At 36.6% G+C, this 19,807-nt stretch overlaps 1 protein-coding gene across 2 annotated transcripts in view; it reads right to left on the bottom strand.

Annotated features, from left to right (window-relative positions):
• Positions 1-19,807, bottom strand: part of WDR70 (WD repeat domain 70) — a 318,511-nt gene that overhangs the window by 36,282 nt on the left and 262,422 nt on the right. For both annotated transcript variants that reach the window (XM_060092819.1, XM_060092820.1), the window contains exons 11-13: positions 17,151-17,250; positions 14,328-14,412; positions 12,713-12,851 (exon numbers count right to left, since the gene is read on the bottom strand). In XM_060092819.1, the coding sequence (XP_059948802.1) occupies positions 12,713-12,851; positions 14,328-14,412; positions 17,151-17,250 (324 nt within the window). The remainder of the gene's footprint in view (positions 1-12,712; positions 12,852-14,327; positions 14,413-17,150; positions 17,251-19,807) is intronic.

The following is a 19,807-nucleotide window of genomic DNA, read 5'->3' as shown; positions in this document are numbered from 1 at the left end:
TAAAAGCAGCAAGGGAAACGCATAAATAACATATAACAGAATACCCGTAAGGTTAACAGATGATCTTTCAGCAGAAACTCTGCAAGCCAGAAGGGAGTCACAGGACATATTTAAAGTGATGAAAGGGAAAAACCTACAACCAACATTACTCTACCCAGCAAGGATATCATTCAGATTTGACAGAGAAATTAAAACCTTTATAAACAAGCGAGAGCTAAGAGAATTCAGCACCACCAAACCAGCTTTACAACAAATGCTAAAGGAACTTCTCTAGGCAGAAAACACAAGAGAGGAAAAGACCTACAAAAACAAACCCAAAACAATTAAGAAAATGGGAATAGGAACATACATATCGATAATTACCTTAAATGTAAATGGATTAAATGCTCCAACCAAAAGACATAGACCGCTGAATGGATACAAAAACAAGAACCGTATATATGCTGTCTACAAGACACCCACTTCAGAGCTAGGGACACATACAGACTGAAAGTGAGGGGATGGAAAAAGATATTCCACCCAAATGGAAATCAAAAGAAAGCAGCAGTAGCAATTCTCATATCAGACAAAATAGACTTTAATATAAAGACTATTAAAGGAGACAAAGAAGGACACTACATAATGATCAAGGAATCGATCCAAGAAGAAGATATAACAATTGGAAATATTTGTGCACCCAACATAGGAGCACCTCAATACATAAGGCAAACACTAACAGCCATAAAAGGGGAAATCAACAGTAACACAATCATAGTAGGGGACTTTAACACCCCACTTTCACCAATGAACAGATCATCCAAAATGAAAATAAATAAGGAAACACAAGCTTTAAATGATACATTAAACAAGATGGACTTAAGTGATATTCATAGGACATACCATCCAAAAACAACAGAATACACATTCTTCTCAAGTGCTCATGGAACATTCTCCAGGATAGATCGTATCTTGGGTCACAAAACAAGCCTTGGTAAATTTAAGAAAACTGAAATTGTGTCAAGTAATCTTTTCCAACCACAACGCTATGAGACTAGATATCAACTACACGAGAAAATCTGTAAGAAAGAATCTGTAAGAAATACAAACACATGGAGGCTAAACAATACACTACTTAATAATCAAGAGATCACTGAAGAAATCAAAGAGCAAATCAAAAAATACCTAGAAACAAAAGACAATGAAAACACGAAGACCCAAAACCTATGTGATGCAGCAAAAGCAACTCTAAGTGGGAAGTTTATAGCAATACAGTCCTATCTTAAGAAACAAGACACATCTCAAATAAACAACCTAATCTTACACCTAAAGCAATCAGAGAAAGAAGAACAAAAAAACCACAAGTTAACAGAAGGAAAGAAATCATAAAGATCACATCAGAAATAAATGAAAAAGAAATGAAGGAAACAATAGCAAAGATCAATAAAAGTAAAAGCTGGTTCTTTGAGAAGATAAACAAAATTGATAAACCATTAGGCAGACTCATCAAGAAAAAAAGGGAGAAGACTCAAATCAATAGAATTAGAAATGAAAAAGGAGAAGTAACAACTGACACTGCAGAAATACAAAGCATCATGAGAGATTACTACAAGCAACACTATGCCAATAAAATGGACAACCTGGAACAAATGGACAAATTCTTAGAAATGCACAACCTTCCGAGACTGAACCAGGAAGAAATAGAAAATATAAACAGACCAATCAAAGCACTGAAATTGAAACTGTGATTAAAAATCTTCCAACACACAAAAGCCCAGGACAATATGGCTTCACAGGTGAATTCTATGAAACATTTAGAGAAGAGCTAACACCTATCCTTCTCAAACTCTTCCAAAATATAGCAGAGGGAGGAACACTCCCAAACTCATTCTACAAGGCCACCATCACCCTGATTCCAAAACCAGAAAAAGATGTCACAAAGAAAGAAAACTATAGGCCAATATCACTGAGGAACATAGATGCAAAAATCCTCAACAAAATACTAACAAAAAGAATCCAACAGCACATTAAAAGGATCATAGACCATGATCAAGTGGGGTTTATCTCAGGAATGCAAGGATTCTTCAATATACGCAAATCAATCAATGTGATACACCATATTAACAAACTGAAGGAGAAAAACCATATGATCATCTCAATAGATGCAGAGAAAGCTTTTGACAAAATTCAACACCCATTTATGATTAAAACCCTCCAGAAAGTAGGCATAGAGGGAACTTTTCTCAACATAATAAAGGCCATATATGACAAACCCACAGCCAACATCGTCCTCAATGGTGAAAAATTGAAACCATTTCCACTAAGATCAGAAACAAGACAAGGTTTCCCACTCTCACCACTATTAGTCAACATAAGTTTGGAAGTTTTAGCCACAGCAATCAGAGAAGAAAAAGAAATAGAAGGAATCCAAATCGGAAAAGAAGAAGTAAAGCTGTCACTGTTTGCTGATGACATGATACTATACATAGAGAATCCTAAAGATACTACCAGAAAACTACTAGAGCTAGTGAATGAATTTGGTAAAGTAGCAGGATACAAAAGTAATGCACAGGGGGCTTCCCTGGTGGCGCAGTGGTTGAGAGTCTGCCTGCCGATGCAGGGGACATGGGTTCGTGCCCCGATCCGGGAGGATCCCACATGCCGCGGAGCAGCTGCGCCCGTGAGCCATGGCCGCTGAGCCTACACGTCCGGAGCCTGTGCTCCGCGGCGGGAGAGGCCACAACAGTGAGAGGCCCGCATAACGCGCAAAAAAAAAAAAAAAAAAAAAAGTAATGCACAGAAATCTCTAGAATTCCTATACACCAATGATGAAAAATCTGAAAGTGAAATTAAGGAAACACTCCCATTTACCACTGCAACAAAAAGAATAAAATATCTAGGAATAAACCTACCTATGGGAGACAAAAGACCTATATGCAGAAACTTATAAGACACTGATGAAAGAAATTAAAGATGACACAAATAGATGGAGAGATATACCATGTTCTTGGACTGGAAGAATCAACCTTGTGAAAATGACTATACTACACAAAGCAATCTACAGATTCAATGCAATCCCTATCAAACTACCACTAGCATTTTTCACAGAACTAGAACAAAAAATTTCACAATTTGTATGGAAACACAAAAGACCCCAAATAGCTAAAGCAATCTTGAGAAAGAAAAGCGGAGTTGGAGGAATCAGGCTCCCTGACTTCAGACTATACTACAAAGCTACAGTAATCAAGGTAGTATGGTACTCGCACAAAAACAGAAATATAGATCAATGGAACAGGATAGAAAGCCCAGAGGTAAACCCACACACATATGGTCACCTTATCTTTGATAAAGGAGGCAAGAATACACAGTGGAGAAAAGAGAGCCTTTTCAATAAGTGGTGCTGGGAAAACTGGACAGGGACATGTAAAAGTATGAAATTAGAACACTCCCTAAGACCATACACAAAAATAAACTCAAAAAGGATTAAAGAGCTAAATGTAAGGCCAGACACTATCAAACTCTTAGGGGAAAACATAGGCAGAACAGTCTATGACATACATCACAGCAAGATCCTTTTTGACCCACATCCTAGAGAAATGCAAATAAAAACAAAAATAAACAAATGGGACCGAATGAAACTGAAAAGCTTTTGCACAGCAAAGGAAACCATAAACAATACGAAAAGACAACCCTCAGAATGGGAGAAAATATTAGCAAATGAAGCAACTGACAAAGGATTAATCTCCAAAATTTACAAGCAGCTCATGCAGCTCAATATCAAAAAAACCAAACAACCCAATCCAAAAATGGGCAGAAGACCTAAATAGACATTTCTCCAAAGAAGATATACAGGTTGCCAACAAACACATGAAAGAATGCTCAACATCATTAATCACTAGAGAAATGAAAATCAAAACTACAACAAAATGTCATCTCACACCAGTCAGCATGGCCATCATCAAAAAATGTATAAACAATAAATGCTGGAGAGGGTGTGGATAAAAGGGAACCCTCTTGCACTGTTGGTGGGAATGTAAATTGATACAGCTACTATGGAGAACAGTATGGAGGTTCCTTAAAAAACTAAAAATAGAACTACCATACGACCCAGCAATCCCACTACTGGGCATATATATACCCTGAGAAAACCATAATTCAAAAAGAGTCATGGACCACAATGTTCATTGCAGGTCTATTTACAACAGCCAGGACATGGAAGCAACCTAAGTGTCCATCAACAGATGAATGGATAAAGAAGATGTGGCACATATATACAATGGAATATTACTCAGCCATAAAAAGAAACGAAATTGAGTTATTCGTAGTGAGGTGGATGGACCTAGAGTCTGTCATACAGAGTGAAGTAAGTTAGAAAGAGAAAAACAAATACCATATGTTAACAGATATATATGGAATCTAAAAAAAAATAAAAATGGTCATGGAGAACCTAGGGGCAAGACGGGAATAAAGACACAGACCTACTAGAGAATGGACTTGAGGATATGAGGATGGGGAAGGGTAAGCTGTGACAAAGTGAGAGGGTGGCATGGACATATGTACACTAAACGTAAAATAGATAACTAGTGGGAAGCAGCTGCATAACACAGGGAGATCAGCTCGGTGCTTTGTGACCACCTAGAGGCGTGGGATAGGGAGGGTGGGAGGGAGTGAGATGGAAGAGGGAAGAGATGTGGGAACATATGTATACATACAAGTGATTCACTTTGTTATAAAGCAGAAACTAACAGCATTGTAAAGCAATTATATTCCAATAAAGATGTTAAAAAAATAATGTATTTTGCCTTGTAAAAGACTCTATTAAGAAAAAGAAAAAAACAAGCAACAGACTGGGAGAGAATATCCCAAGAACTTTGTATCTAGAATATATAGAGGAATCTCAAAATTAATAGTAAGAAACAAACAACCTCATTTAAAACTGAGCAAAAGACTTGAAGAGGCATTTCACCCAAGAGAATACAACCATGGAAAATGGACACATGAAGATATTCACATCACTGGCTATGAGGAAAATTCAAATTATAACCACTCCACATACCTATTAGAATGTATAAAATAAAAAATGTTACAATACAAAGTGTTGGTGAGGATGCAGAGCAAGTAAAAAACACAGACACTGTTGGTGGGAATACAAAATGACATTGTTAATCTGAAGATGGCTTGGCAGTTTCTTATAAAAGTAAATATACACTCACTATATGACCCAGCAAGCCTACTCTTAGGTATTTGCCCTAGAGAAAAGAAAACTTACATTCACACAAAAACCTCTATATGAATGCTTACAGCAGCTCCATCCGTGACCTCCAAAAATTAGAAATAATCAAGTGTCCTTTAGTAGATGAAAAAAACTGTGCTATAGCCATACAGTGGAATACTATTCAACAATAAAATGTAACAAGTTATTGATACGCACAACTAACCTGGATGAGTCTCAAAGGATTCTGCTGAAAGAAGTTGATCTAAAAAGGTTACACACTATATGAGTCCATTTGTATGACATTCTTGAAAAGTCAACACTATAGTGATGGAGAACAGACCAGTGAATGCCAGGGATAAGGAGTGGAGAGCGACGGGGGGGTAAGAGGGTGACTATAGAGGGATGGCACAAAGGAGTTTTTAGGGGGTGATGGAACTAACTGTTCTGTATCCTGATTGTATTGATGGAACTACAGGAATCTATAGGGGTTAAAAATCACAGAACTGTACACTTTAAAAATAATAAAAAATAACCAGCACTAAGCTTGTTCCTTTCATTTTCCCTACATAAAACATTTTAGGACTTGATAAGGTACATATTAACAGTTAAACCATCATGAAATTGGTGGTTTCTTTCCTCTCTATTCTCACGTGCCTACAGATGAACACTCAACTGCACTCTTTAAATCCTGAGAACTACTGTCCTGGAACATCCATAGCATGATACCTTTAGGTGCAATGAAAAGTAATTTAATCACGTCTTATGGACACTAGCCCCATCCTGGACACTGTGAGGCTAACTTAGCAGGGGACTCTAGCTGAGTTCCAGTTACTGAATCTGAAGAAAGGGTTTAGTAAGTCAAATCACAAAAGTGGTAAAAATGCAATATTTTTTTCCATCATAGCCCAATGGCATCTCTTTCCTTCGCTACTTAAAGAAAACCTAAATGTCCATCAACAAAGGAATGGATAAAGAATGGGTATGAAAAAAAAAAAGAATGGATATGGATGTGGTACATACAAACAATGGAATATTACTCAGCCACAAAAAGGAACAAAACTGGGTCATTTGTAGAGACGTGGATGGACCTAAAGAGTGTCATACAGAGTGAAGTAAGTCACAAAAACAAATATCATATATTAATGCATATATGTGGAATCCAGAAAAATGGTATAGATGACCTTAATTGCCAAGCAGACACAGAGACACAGACGTAGAGAACAAATGTATGGATACGAAGGGGGAAAGGGGTGAGGTGGGAGGAATTGGGAGATGGGGATTGACACATATACACTATTGATACTATGTATAAAATAGACAACTGATGGGAACATACTGTATAGCACAGGGAAGTCTACTTAATGCACTTTGTGTCCAAAATGGAGGGGATATATGTATATTTATGGCTGATTCATTTTGCTGTGCAGTAGAAGCTAACACAACATTGTAAAGCAACTATACTCCAATAAAAATTAATTTAAAAATATTCTTACAGAAAGTAACACTGACCATTGTGCTTCCTGACAGTAAAACATTGTCCTAATAACCAGGCTCAGGACCCTGGGAAAAGGTAGTGTTAGAAAAAGAACCTTGTAACTGCTGTGCTGGCAAATTTACACTAAAACTCCATCATCATCTATTTACTCCCAGGTTCCCTATCAAATATTCATTGACCAAGAAAGAAGAAATATTCAGAAGACCAGGAAACACGCAGTGCTCACATACCCTTTTAGTTGCCGATGAGCAAATGCTCAATAAACCTACCCTGAGTATATTGTCTTATCATCTGGCAGTGGGAAAACAGACATATTTTACTAAATACAAACATACTAATCAGAACCCACCTAAAATCTACATTGTTTAATCCTCCCAAGAAAGTGAATTTCATTAAGCTGATATTGCTTTATTCAAAATAATACATAATTCAAAGCAACTGCTATTCCCTAGCCAACGAGCTGCCTGATTGCTCTTTAATAAAAGTCAGATAATGGAACGCTAGTTAACTCACAGCCCATTTTTTTCCATCCCCTTGTGCTTCACATTAAAAAGGTTTCACCATATTTTAGAAAGCAGATAAATGCCAAATATAGTCTTTCTTTCAAGCTTATTTTCAGTTGGCATTTGCACTGCATATAACTCAAGTTCTCTCTGTGTACTACTATTCCTTATGCGATCCTGACTGGGCAAAGACACCGCTTGAATCCTTTATTTCTAGAAAACGCTTAAAGACGTGTGATTCGGACTGAGTTGGGATTTTATATCAGTAAGACAGATCATTAGTCTATTCCCAGTACAAAATGGAAGAACAGTTGAGTTCTTCAGCTCCTTCAGAGACAAGCTTTCACAGACACAGCTTCATTAATTCATTAAGTTTGAAGTAAATTCCCATATTAGTCGTTATCTGTATTCAAATATAAGAACAAAGACACATTCCAAAGCCAATTCTGAGGACTCCTTGGAATATCCATTAATTTGAATGACCTTTCTGCTCTCATTCACATGTACAAATAACATGGGGTGATTGTAGTCTGAAGAGTCAGCATGTCCCTTACACTTATTAATTAAGATACATAGCTAGATTCATGAAGGGTCTATTATTTCATGGCCCCATTATATCCATTTATACTTATTCAATGTCTTTGGATTTAAAATATCAATATTCTCTCCTAATAAGAACACAAAAACTTTTTATGTGAAATGGAAGTGCTAATCCTTTCATTTTATATGTTATATGTCATTTTATATATTGACACATATAGCAATTTTCTTGGACATCAAAATTCATTAATTTAAAGGTTATATCTCAGTATAATCTATGGGTAATGTGATAAGATATGATGTTTAGAAAAATAATGTGAACTCAAGTTCTCTTCAGAACTTCACCTAACTATATAAAGAAGGAAAGACAGTTGGTATTTTTATGGAAATTTTTGTTCTTTTAAAGAAATCTCTTTTTTTTTTTACACAATATGGACCTTACCTTCTCCTCAATATATGCAGTAGGCTATCTCTGTAATAGGATAAGTAGGTCTGATATAAGAAACTTTCCCCACCTTTTGGTAAATATATAAACTATTACTTAATTAACATAACTTTAACAATAATTATGTATTTTTCAACCAATACCCATGATAGTAAGGGGCAGAGATACAGCCTGTAGGTAGGTAGGCAGTAAGTAAGTGTGCATAATCCAGATTTCATCTCCCACAGGAAAGGGATATTGCAGAGAACAAGTAGTGGTAGAAAGAAACAAAACTCTAAGATAATCCTTGTTCTTTGCTATCTATTCTCTTCAATGGTTAAAAAACATTCCTAAAGATAATCAAATATTCTCTAGATGATCATAAATGAGTTTTTTTCTTCCTTAAAACACCTTTACTATTATCTTTCCTATATGGGCACCAGGATTCTCAATCAACTTTGAAATGCCTACGGGAGTCTAGTTGAAAATGCCAAAGCAAATTTCCCTTCCCTTCCGTTCAGTAGCCGTGCTACATGCTATAGCTATGTTTTAAAAATAAAGGTTTAGTTTTTCTCTTTCTTCTCTTCACTTTGTTCATTGTTTACAGAAACAGAGATCCCTCACCAAACTTCATAAACAAATTAGAAGAGAAGTTGGGACCAAGTGTGAAATTTCTGGCTGTTTTCCTTTCCACCTTTTCCTTGTCTCTACACAAGGGAATGTCTGCTCTCTCTTAAATTACTGCCCAAAGCAACTGAGGTGAAGAGGCCACCATCTTAATACCAGGTCAAAACAACTTCATTTCACTATGCTTGGGTTAAAGAGTATAAGTGGTAATATACTAGTACAATTGCATAAACCACATCCCTTGATTTATATTAGCAAAAAAGGAAATTCTATTAATCATTTTGCAACAAAGCATAGTTTGATGAAAAATCACTAAGCTAATAATAGTTTTGAATGTTATTTCACAGCATTTCCTGAAATAACTGGAACTTTGAAAAGACTTTAAAATTTCTATGTTTCTTCTAAACATAATTACCTTTTAAAAAAGTGATAGGTCATCTCCAAATTACACTTAGTCCATTCCTTCTCTCCTACGCTTTTTCACATAAAATAGAGTAATGGAAGCTTTTTACACAATATATAAACATTCTAGGGTCCCATCTACACAAAGACAAAGGCGAGCTTTTAAATTCAAGATCAAATTATATTCTGGAATTTATCTTAGAAAAGAGGCTAAGCACATTATTCAAATTACAACGAAGTAGATGATAAATGAGGATATGCATTTTTTTTAAACTTGAGGAAACGAAATTGGACTAGGAAAAGGAAACACCTAAAAATAATTTCAGCAGAATTGTAAAATGTATACAAACATCACACAGTAAAAATAGTAAATGTTAAACATTTGTCATCTCCTAGCGAAGAGTGTTCAGAGTCTCTCAACTGAATAGAGAAAGAAAAATTTTCAGAGCATATGACAATGCAGAGAGTGTAATTAAAACCATTTTTAAAGTTTGTTTCAAAACTAAATATGGAAAATATAGTTGTTATATTTTAAAAATCTATTTATTGTGAAGACTGTAGGACAGTTTTTAGTTATTAGGAAATTAATCGTATAGATTGTTAACATTCCCTAACTGAAAACAATGTTTGGCTCCCTATCTATATTGAGCTTGGCATTCCAGAATAGAACTATCTAGGGATTTATTTAGTTTTAGAAAAGGGTGTGGGAAAATGCAGTCAATCATACTTTACTGAAGTAAATGGCCTTAGGATAGACCTAACAGCAGCATTGCCTGTGCCTAGTCAAACAAGCAAACAACTAAATGTTGATATTAAGAATATGAGATGCTGCCTTTTAGCTAAATTAAAACTCAATACAGTAAGTACCTTATTATAGCAGAGTGTGGTGTTTCCAAAAGAAATGACAATCCTGGCTTTTAATAACAAAAATACAATTAAATAAAAGAGGTGTTTTTTGGCTCCTCTAGCAAAGTGTCCACCCTCTTTATCCATCCCAAAGAATGAATCTGTTTATTTTTCGACATTCCAAGAAGACTTAAAACTTGAGAAAATAGGGATCAAAGGGGCAGTTTAAAGTCCCTTTAGCATACCGTTCTACAATATAAACAGAAAACAATGCTGTCTGATGCTAACAACCAAAAAAAGACAAACAAATCCTCAATCAATGATTTAAAAGGCCACTTTAAGGTGAGTGGTTTTGTCCCTATTTGGAGTTCTCTCTTCATCCATCTATTAAAATGGGTCTCAAAATCAGTTTTCTGACTTTTCTAAGGTAATTCAATATATGATCAATTCTGTTTCCTCAATGACCTCACTCTTTGCATCTCTTCACTTGCTCGTCCCTTAGATGCTTTGGTTTCCTAGGGCTCATCTTCTCCATCCTTGATGCCCTTTCTGTGATCAAACTAATCAGCAACCAACATTTCAACTCTGAACTATAAATACTCCTCCCAAAACTGTGTCTTCTTTCTTCTAAGCACCAAAGTTATCTACCCATCTGCCCACTGAACATCTCCACCCAGAGGTCCTAAAGGTACTTCAAGTTCAACATACCAACAACAGACTCGCTGCCTTTCTTCTAAAACCTGCTATCTTTTTTTGTTTTCTTTTAATTGCAGGGAACACTGACCCAGTCTCCTAAATTATACATATACAAATAAATACCACGTCTTGTAAATCTAACCTTCACACTTCAATAAAAATCAACGTCTAAGACCTGGATCTGAATATGTCATTCCTTTGCTTTAAAAAACAAAAAACAAAAAAACAAAAAACCATAAGATAAAGTCACTTTATTATGGTATACAAAGTCAGTTTACCCTTCCATCTCTAGATACTTTTCTCCTGCCTCCAAAGACACACCTGTGCTCTACAGTATGCATTACTTGCACTTCCCAAGTATACCATTCACTCATTCAATAAACAAGAACCTTCTATGTGCCAGGCACTGTTCTGAGCATTGGGGATATTGCAGTGAACAAAACAGACAAAGTTTCTGCCCTCATGAGCATACATCCTGGTGGAAGCAGACAGACAAAAACAAACAAATATATAATAGATGAGATGGTGGTAAGTGCCATGGAGAAAAACATCTAGTTAGAAAAGCAATTCAGAGCAACACAACAAACAGTGTGTTCTGTACACTTATGACATCCACATGTCTTTAAAAGTACAATCATACTTCTATATCCCTTAATTTAATTACATTTCAATTTAAATTATAATTTAAAAACACAACCCCATGAGTAATACTGAGAGGTATAGTCGTTGAGAGGCATTAAAAAAAAAACAGCTTACTTCTGGAACAACCAATTATAATAATTTTATTTTTTGAGATTAAATTTGATAGAGTCAAGAGTGTTTTTCTTTGATTCTAGTGTTTTAGTTGGCTCCTGGATGCACCCAAAAAAAGTATTATTAGTGTTGGCACATTTCAAATTATGTCATGAGATTAGAATCTATAAAACTTAAAGTACTCATCTAGAATTAGTCTCATTGTTAGTTCATTGTCTCTATACCATGGTTTCAAATTTAGTGCCTACAACTTAAGACTCCACAGTAATATTAAAACATTAGAGATAGGAGCTTTTTGCTAGTGATTTAAAAACAGTTGTTCAATTGTCTGAATCATTTAAGTACATAATATGTCTCAACTGTTTACATAGAGCTGAAACAACCGGAGAAACCTACATAAGAGTGCTGTTTAAGATATAGGATATTACTAAAGGATTTGACTATGAGCCAAAGAAAATTTGCACAGACATTAATTGGCCTGTTTCATACTCGAAAAATAACAATGATGTGCCTTACCATCTAAATAATAATACATACTTTCAAAGACTTTAAAGGAACTCAGATTTTCCTCTGGGAATCTTCACTATTATTGTATTACATACTGCTCCAGTCTCTAGACATGAATGAATGAATGAATGAATGAACACATGCTGGTGTTTTAGTGCTTACATAAATATGTAAAGAAAACGAAAGGGGGGTTTTTCGGATGTGAAAGTTAAATCTGAAATGTTTTAAACTTCTAATAACTAAATAGATATTAACCTCAGTGGAAGCTGAGTCTTACCTTAATGACAACTCTAACAAGGAGAATTCTGTCAAAGTTTTCAAACAATGATACACTTCATCACATTCTGTGTGCATAACGTTTCACTTCTGTCCATAATCCCTGAATCCTTACAAACATGCACACTGTGGGAAGCTCCTTTCTGTATGTTACATGAAGATCAGCTTCTTCTCACCTCAAATTGGTTGGCAGAGCGGGTAAACATCCCAGGCCCAGCTGAAATTCTGACTAAAGTGTGGGCCTATAGGAAATATTGGGCTGGGGAGGGAAAAGTGTAGATAAGCCAGTCTGCAATGTACTAATAATTCCTGTGTTGGAGAAAAAAAGCAGCTACCACTGTACTGTAAGGGCAAGAACTTATGTTCTATTTCAAAACCAAAACCAAAACCAAAAATGGCTAAGAGGCAAACTTCACTTCATTCTCAAGGCTGGGAGGAAAGAACACACATACCGCATCTGTGATGTCTATTTCATACACCCTTTGGAAAGTCCTGCGCTCAAAGAAAACAAGTTTGCCGCTGCCACATCCCCTTTGAACAGACGTACCGGTGACTATGAGTTTATCATCTGGACTGAAACAGCAGTCAGTCCTACAGACAAAAAGAGTTTATAAGTATAGGCTTATGATGCCACAACAGTGCAGTGATAATGAGTTAAAATATAAACAACCTCACTGTAATAAGAGACAACTCTTACATAGGGTTTATAGTAAGTCAGGCACTTTTATTAATTCACTTAATACTAACAATAATCCTATGAAGTAGATACTATTATCCCCATTTTACTGATTAGGAAACCGAGGCAGAAAGAGGTTAAATAAACCTTGTCCAAGATCACAAAAGTAAGTGGTACAGCTGGGATTCGAACTTAGACAGCCTGACTCCAGAATCTGTGCTCTAATTTCTATACATTATAATATCTTTCGATGTAAATAACATGTGGGAAAAACTCAATATAGACATTGATCCTGTCTATACGCAAATAGACAGTATATGACTAATGCCTAAGTAGTGATTATTTTGATCAGTTTGGGAACTATTTTTATCAGCACTACCTCTCAAACAATTTGAGTTTTGTCAAGTCAAGCACCATGAAATGAGGAGCAGCTTGTACCGCTGGAACCTAATTGATGGCTGTGATTCAACAGCTCTTGTGATGAGAGGTCTGGCCACCTGACTGTGAATAATCTAAGACATGAGCCAAAGACGCTATCTAGTTATCATTACTTGCAGCAGGCATAGGCTCAAAAAATTCGTATCGGCTATAAATTCATGTTTGTTTATCCATCTGTTTGTTTTAACAGATAAATGCCATGGGCAATAGACTGCGTCAGAGTTAGTGCTCTGATATTATATAGCTTCCTCCATTTGCTGCTTCCATTACCTTCACACTCTCCTTGTTGGTCATTATTTAATACAGATGAGAAATTTTATTTCTACCAAAATAGAAATTTTTGCTTAGGCACCAATTGTAGGACTTAGAGATCAAATCCCAACCTCAGCTGTTTGCAAAAAAATCTTTAAAGCTTCAGTTATCAACTTAGTAGAATGCAGATAACAGTGTTCAGCTACCCAGAGCAAGACAGTCTGAATAAGTGACGGTTACCGAATTATTGACTGAAATGATGATAAGAAAAAATTGAGAAAATTACATATAATATTCAGTAACTATGAAGAATTGCTTTAATGGTATGAGGATTCAAATTTTAAAAGAAAACAAATAAAAGACAGGCCTATTCTGTCATTTATACACTATTAAAAGAACAATTTAACCCTTTAAAATGTTTTTACTACCCCAAGACCTATGTGTGCATACAATATATATATTCACAACACAAATACATGAACAGCCATCATTTCAACTTCAAAAATAAAATTTTATATTCTGAAAGGAAAAATAAAAATAAAAATAAAAATAAAAATTCATCTTTCAAAAAACCTATTTCAATCACTCTTCAAGTCGCTTTTCTAGAAAATCTAAGACACATACTATAAATTAACATGAAGATGAAAAAATTACTTTTCCATTCTCTTGTGCTTATCGAATATTAAAAATATGCTACTTACATTGGGAACATGGTGGGAAGACCCGAGGCTGAAAAAAGTGGCTTATTAAACTGTCGGATGTCCCATAATTTTAATGTATCATCACCTGATAGAGGAATGAGAAAGGAAAAAAAAAAGTCAGAAAGTAAATTTTGCAAAAAAGAACCAGCCCCAAGTTTAGAGTTTGCAAAACTTAGTGTATAACTATAAGAAAAGGAAGGGAGAGAGGGAGGCGGGGGACGGAGGGAGAGAGAGAGAAAGGAAGGAGGCAGGAGGGAAGGTAGGAGGGAAGGGGATGCACACAACACATTTTACTTTTTAACTAGGGAGCTTGAGAGCCATAGCTGTGAGAACAGTAGAAAGATACATGATAATGAACTAGCTTCCTAGAAATTACTTTCCAGATTGATGTAGCATCTGCAGGCTAGAAGGAACCCTGGAGAATCTTCTCTAAAGAGTGACTTTAGAGCAGATGGTAGTTTCCCTGTGGTATATCTGAGCATAACTTGACTTCTTAAGAAGATATTAATTTAGCAACCACCAGGACTGAAAATAGTTCAGTTCACAACAGATTCTTTTTCCCACTAGTGTGTGGGTGAAACTATCCATTAACATTAATGAGAGTGAGCCAATATGATTCCTTTCCCTCCAGTGTAACTACCTGTGGCTATCATTCTTCACCTTGCTGGGGAGTATAGCTTTTCCAAGCCATTTAAAGTATAATTAATATTCTTTAAAGAATCACCTTTGAAGTATTTCTATAGGGCTACTAACTAATTCCTGTGCATAATGAAAGCCAAAACTCATATAAGTAATATCTTTGCTGTTCTTTTTCCCCAGTGTCCACAGCTGAGACCTGCCTCAACCCCCTGGGTCCAATAAGGAATCACTACCAGATGCAAGCGAGGTGAGTGGAGAATTCAATAAAAATCCCCATTCTCTCCCCAGAAACCCTGACTCTGAAACCCAACTTTTGGCAGGTGCACTAATCCACAACTGGCTGGATTGGAGACCTGCTTATACTGGAAGAACTTTGTAAGACTCACCTTTTTCCTTTTAGTCTTTAAAAAAAAGGTTACACATCCCCACAATCCTCAAACAGTAAGAAAACATTAATCTGTATTAAACAGTTTAGTTAACCTGGCAGGTTCTGGAGCTAGCAGGAGCACCATACAACACTCTGGGGACTCTGCTGAACAGAGAGACTTCCATCTGGTATATTCTATACATCCAGGAAGGAGAATGGTGGAATACAGTATACATGTTCTGTAGACGACATGTTACCCAACAGCTAGTATGGGATGGAAGTGGAAGGTAAAAATTATCACTAAAATGGCTTTGACTGAAATGGAGTTAATCCTATACTTCTAAGGCAGTAATAATCAACTGGGTGGGGCTGGGCTATTTCAGAATCCTCCAGGAAGAATTTTCAAAGAACATTCCTCTGTTATTCCCCTCTTCTTTCCCCACTCTACCTCGGAGATTGGGGTATACCACTCTAGAGGTGCGAGGGTGAATGTGACAATTTCCTAGTGGAGGATTTGTCGTTTTGAAAACCTTCCCAGGGGATTCAGATACATTCTTGGGGTAAGAATCACTGATGTAAGTACAGAGTATAGTACATAGTCTTAATTAAGAGTCATCTTAGGACTCAAAGAACAGGTTAGAATTGATGAACCAAAACATATATTTTATACATATCTATCTTTGCCATGTATACCGTAAATAGAAAATACATGTGCATAGGCTTTGCTTTTTTTAAAAAATTATGTAAGTGAGGGTAGTTTGGGTGTAATATATCAATAGAAGGCTTCCTTGGAAGAAGGAGAATCTGGATAGAGTTCCCAAGGGTAAACGGGCATGGACCAGTTAAACTGAGGGGAGAGCTGTGCCAACCCTATGTTCCCCTCACTTCCATACCCTCTACATCAGGCTGTGAATTCTTTCAGGAAAGGAACCCTGCTATGATGTCCACAGTTTATGCCAAGCACCTAGCATAATGCTTAGCTCAGATCAGTTGCTCAATATATAGTAAAGTGAGTGAATGAATGACTAAACTCAGTGTTGCTAGATTAATTTGGCCTGTGGAAAAAAGACTAAATCCTTTATGTGATATTTAAGGCTATCTGTAACACGACTCCAACCTACTTACATTGGTTCTTTTCTCTCCCCACAAATGGGCCTACTGGAAGATCCTCAGTCACGCCCCATACCTCCCCCTAATGCTTTGTTCATAAGCTGCCCTCACTATTTTATTATTTCCTTCTATCAGCATACTACTTATTCACGTGAGAAAGATTTAGCAAAAAGTTAGAAACAATCTCTATTCAATCATATGAGTGTAGATAGGTAAACTTACAATACGACGACACAGAATTACATAGCTATTAAAAAAAATAACATCCAGGTATACAATTTTTTTTTAACTGAACTGAATTAGTGTTTGAACTGAAAAAAAATCAATGGTCAGCAAATAGAAGATTTGAAATACCAGACCCAGAACTATGAAATGATATAGAAAGAATACAGAATATCATCTACAAAAGTCCATAAGGTAGAGGCAATGGTCATCCTTGCAGGCTCCAAATGCTGATGGAATTTGGAGCTAAAATGAAAACTTAGGCAAAAAAGTACATATTTTCTAAATTTTACTTGATAATTTTAATAAAACAATGTTGCCAAGTTGGAAATGCATTTTAATGAAAAAAACTAGACTGGCAAAGGTACATTAACAAAAGCACAGCTAGCTTTACTAAGCGCTAGGATATTAGTGTGACAGTTTTTAGAGTTACATACGATCATTTTATATACAGAAACATATCAAAAAGAAAGTTTCTAACCTACCTCCACGAGAGGCAAGGACATTACCATCATAGGAAAAAGTCACGCAAGAAGTATCTGTGCCCGGGTCATGAGCTTGTTTATAGTGGAATTTAGGGTGAACCTGTTTGCAAAGACAAGCAAAGTGTTAACATCTCATCTGAATTCAGATGAGAACATTTTTGTGGCAAGAATATTTTACTTTATCATCCAAAAAATGATATATAGCTACATGAAAAATATTAATTTCACCTGATGATAGTTTTTTTATTTTGGAAAAAATTTCAAAGATCTTTAAAAAACATCCATTTGCTTTAATAAGCAAAAAGAAGAGACAAGGTTAACTTCTAGTAGGAGATATTTTTCAGACTGCCTTAGCAAGCTCTGAGCAACGCAAGATTAGCACTGCATTTAGTTCTTCTCATTAAACTTATAAAGTTTTGGGGACCATTTCCTACAGTTAGTTATCTGAAAGAATAAATATAAATAAAAATTACAAATGAACATATTATTAACTCAAAAATATCACTGTATTCCTAGTATATGCCAGACACTGTGCACATGGTTGTAAGTCTTGAACTATCTTTAGTGTGCCTGTAGGATAACGTTGTTGTGGAAGATGATGACGACAGCTAGCCGTTACACAACGCTTACCATACCCTAGGCACTATATTCTTTTACTAACTTGCCTATGGTGCTCACGTTCACTCTAGAAGATTATCTTCATTTTACAGATTAGGAAACTAAGCACAGAGACTTAAGTACCCTGTCCAAAATCACAGAGCCAGTAAGTGGTCGAGCTAGGAGTTTGAACCAAAAAGCCTACCCTTAAACACCACCCTATACCCCCTCTGTACAGATATGTTATTAGTCTTTTTACTTGCAATGTCACTTCTGAACAGTTAATGACTTATAAAAGTAACTCTACTACACTAACCTTGCCACCCCGTTATGATTCAGTAACCAGAACAGGCCAAAGTACTAGGGAATCAATTATCCCAGATCCACCAGGCTGGATAATTACACAGTGAATGGCCAGGGACATTACTAGTGATGACAGCATGTAGGTCTCTCCTGGCAGCCACAGGTATAGGAATACAAATGACCCATCTCCATCAGTGTGCAGCAACCATAACAAAGAATGAGTCACAAAACAGAGCTCACGTACATTAGCCTCCCAATAATATCCCCAACACTCCATCATTGAGCTTTCACCAAAAAGTTTCCAGTAATGAGGACACACTACCTCACAAAAGCAATCCTTCAAAATAAAAACTATATATTGAGTTAAAACTGTCTTCTCAAATACATCACTTAACTCAGACCTTCTGTTTTAATAAGGACCAGAGCTTCCTTGGCCTTCTGCGGAACTGTTACACTCAGATTTCTTTTCACTATATTCCTAGGTTAGTTCTAATGATTCTTGTGTCCCATTGTCACAATTTAAATTTAAATAATTTTTCAGAAAGTCCCATTGTCACAATTTAAATTTAAATAAACTTTCAGAAAGTTAAATGGTAATAAATAAATAAATAAATAATAAACTTGTCTTCTCTCTTCCTCCATGTGACAATCTTAGAAATTTATATTAAAGACAGTAATCATGCTTCCTCCTTTCATGGATATAAATAATTCATTGATTCATCTTTTTTTTTTTTATATTGGGAATCAACTGTATGGCAGATACATGGTTTAGCAGGGAAACACAAATGTGCCGAGATAAACATGGCTTCTCTCCTCAGAGGTGATAGACGGTCCCCCGAAAGGACACAGATAAGCATACAAAGTGACAAGTGGTACAGTGGGGAAGTATAGAGTAATTTGAGAGCACTAAAGAGAGGTTCTTGATCAGAGCATGTGAAGAGAGGAAAAACAAGAGGGGCAAAAAGAAAGCAGAGACGCAGTGGATAAAGTAAAAGTTAGCAGACGAAGGAGCAGGATGCAGGGTCTAGAAAGGCTATTCCAGTCAGAGGGTACTCACTGCATTCTGGTAGCAGAATTTTGAACCCCATGACCTCTGCAATCCCTGGTGTTATGCCCATGAATATGTTACTCTACTTAGCAAAAGGGACTTCGCAGGCATAATGAAGGTTATTAGTTGGCCGATAGGGAGATTATGTCCTGGATTACCCAGGTGGGACTGAAGAGTCACATGAGTCCTTAGAAGCAGAGTTTTTGGGACTTCCCTGGTGGGGCAGTGGTTAAGAATCCGCCTGCCAATGCAGGTGACATGGGTTCGAGCCTTGGTCCAAGAAGATCCCACATGCCATGGAGCAGCTAAGCCCATGCGCCACAACTACTGAGCCTGTGCTCTAGAGCCCGCGAGCCACAGCTACTGAGGCCACACGCCACAGCTACTGAGCCCACGCTCAGCAACTACTAAAGCCCGCATGCTCTAGGGCCCCTGTGCCGCAACTACCGAGCCCAGGTGCCTACAGCCTGCGCTCTGCAACAAGAGAAACCACCTCAAGGAGAAGCCGGCGCACTGCAACGAAGAGTAGCCCCTGCTCGCTGCAACTAGAGAAAGCCCACGCTCAGCAACGAAGACCCAACGCAGCCCAAAAAAAGAAAAGCAGAGCTTTCTCCTGGCTGAGGACAGAGAAGGAAGCCATAAAGATGTGCCAGAAGAGTAAGAGAGATTTTAAGAATGAGAAGTGTTTGACATGCCACTACAGACTTAA

Source organism: Mesoplodon densirostris, chromosome 3 (genome assembly GCF_025265405.1).
Source record: "Mesoplodon densirostris isolate mMesDen1 chromosome 3, mMesDen1 primary haplotype, whole genome shotgun sequence".
Lineage (NCBI taxonomy): Eukaryota > Metazoa > Chordata > Mammalia > Artiodactyla > Ziphiidae > Mesoplodon > Mesoplodon densirostris.
Note: the sequence above shows the minus strand (reverse complement) of the source record. Positions and strands in the feature narration are given on the sequence as shown.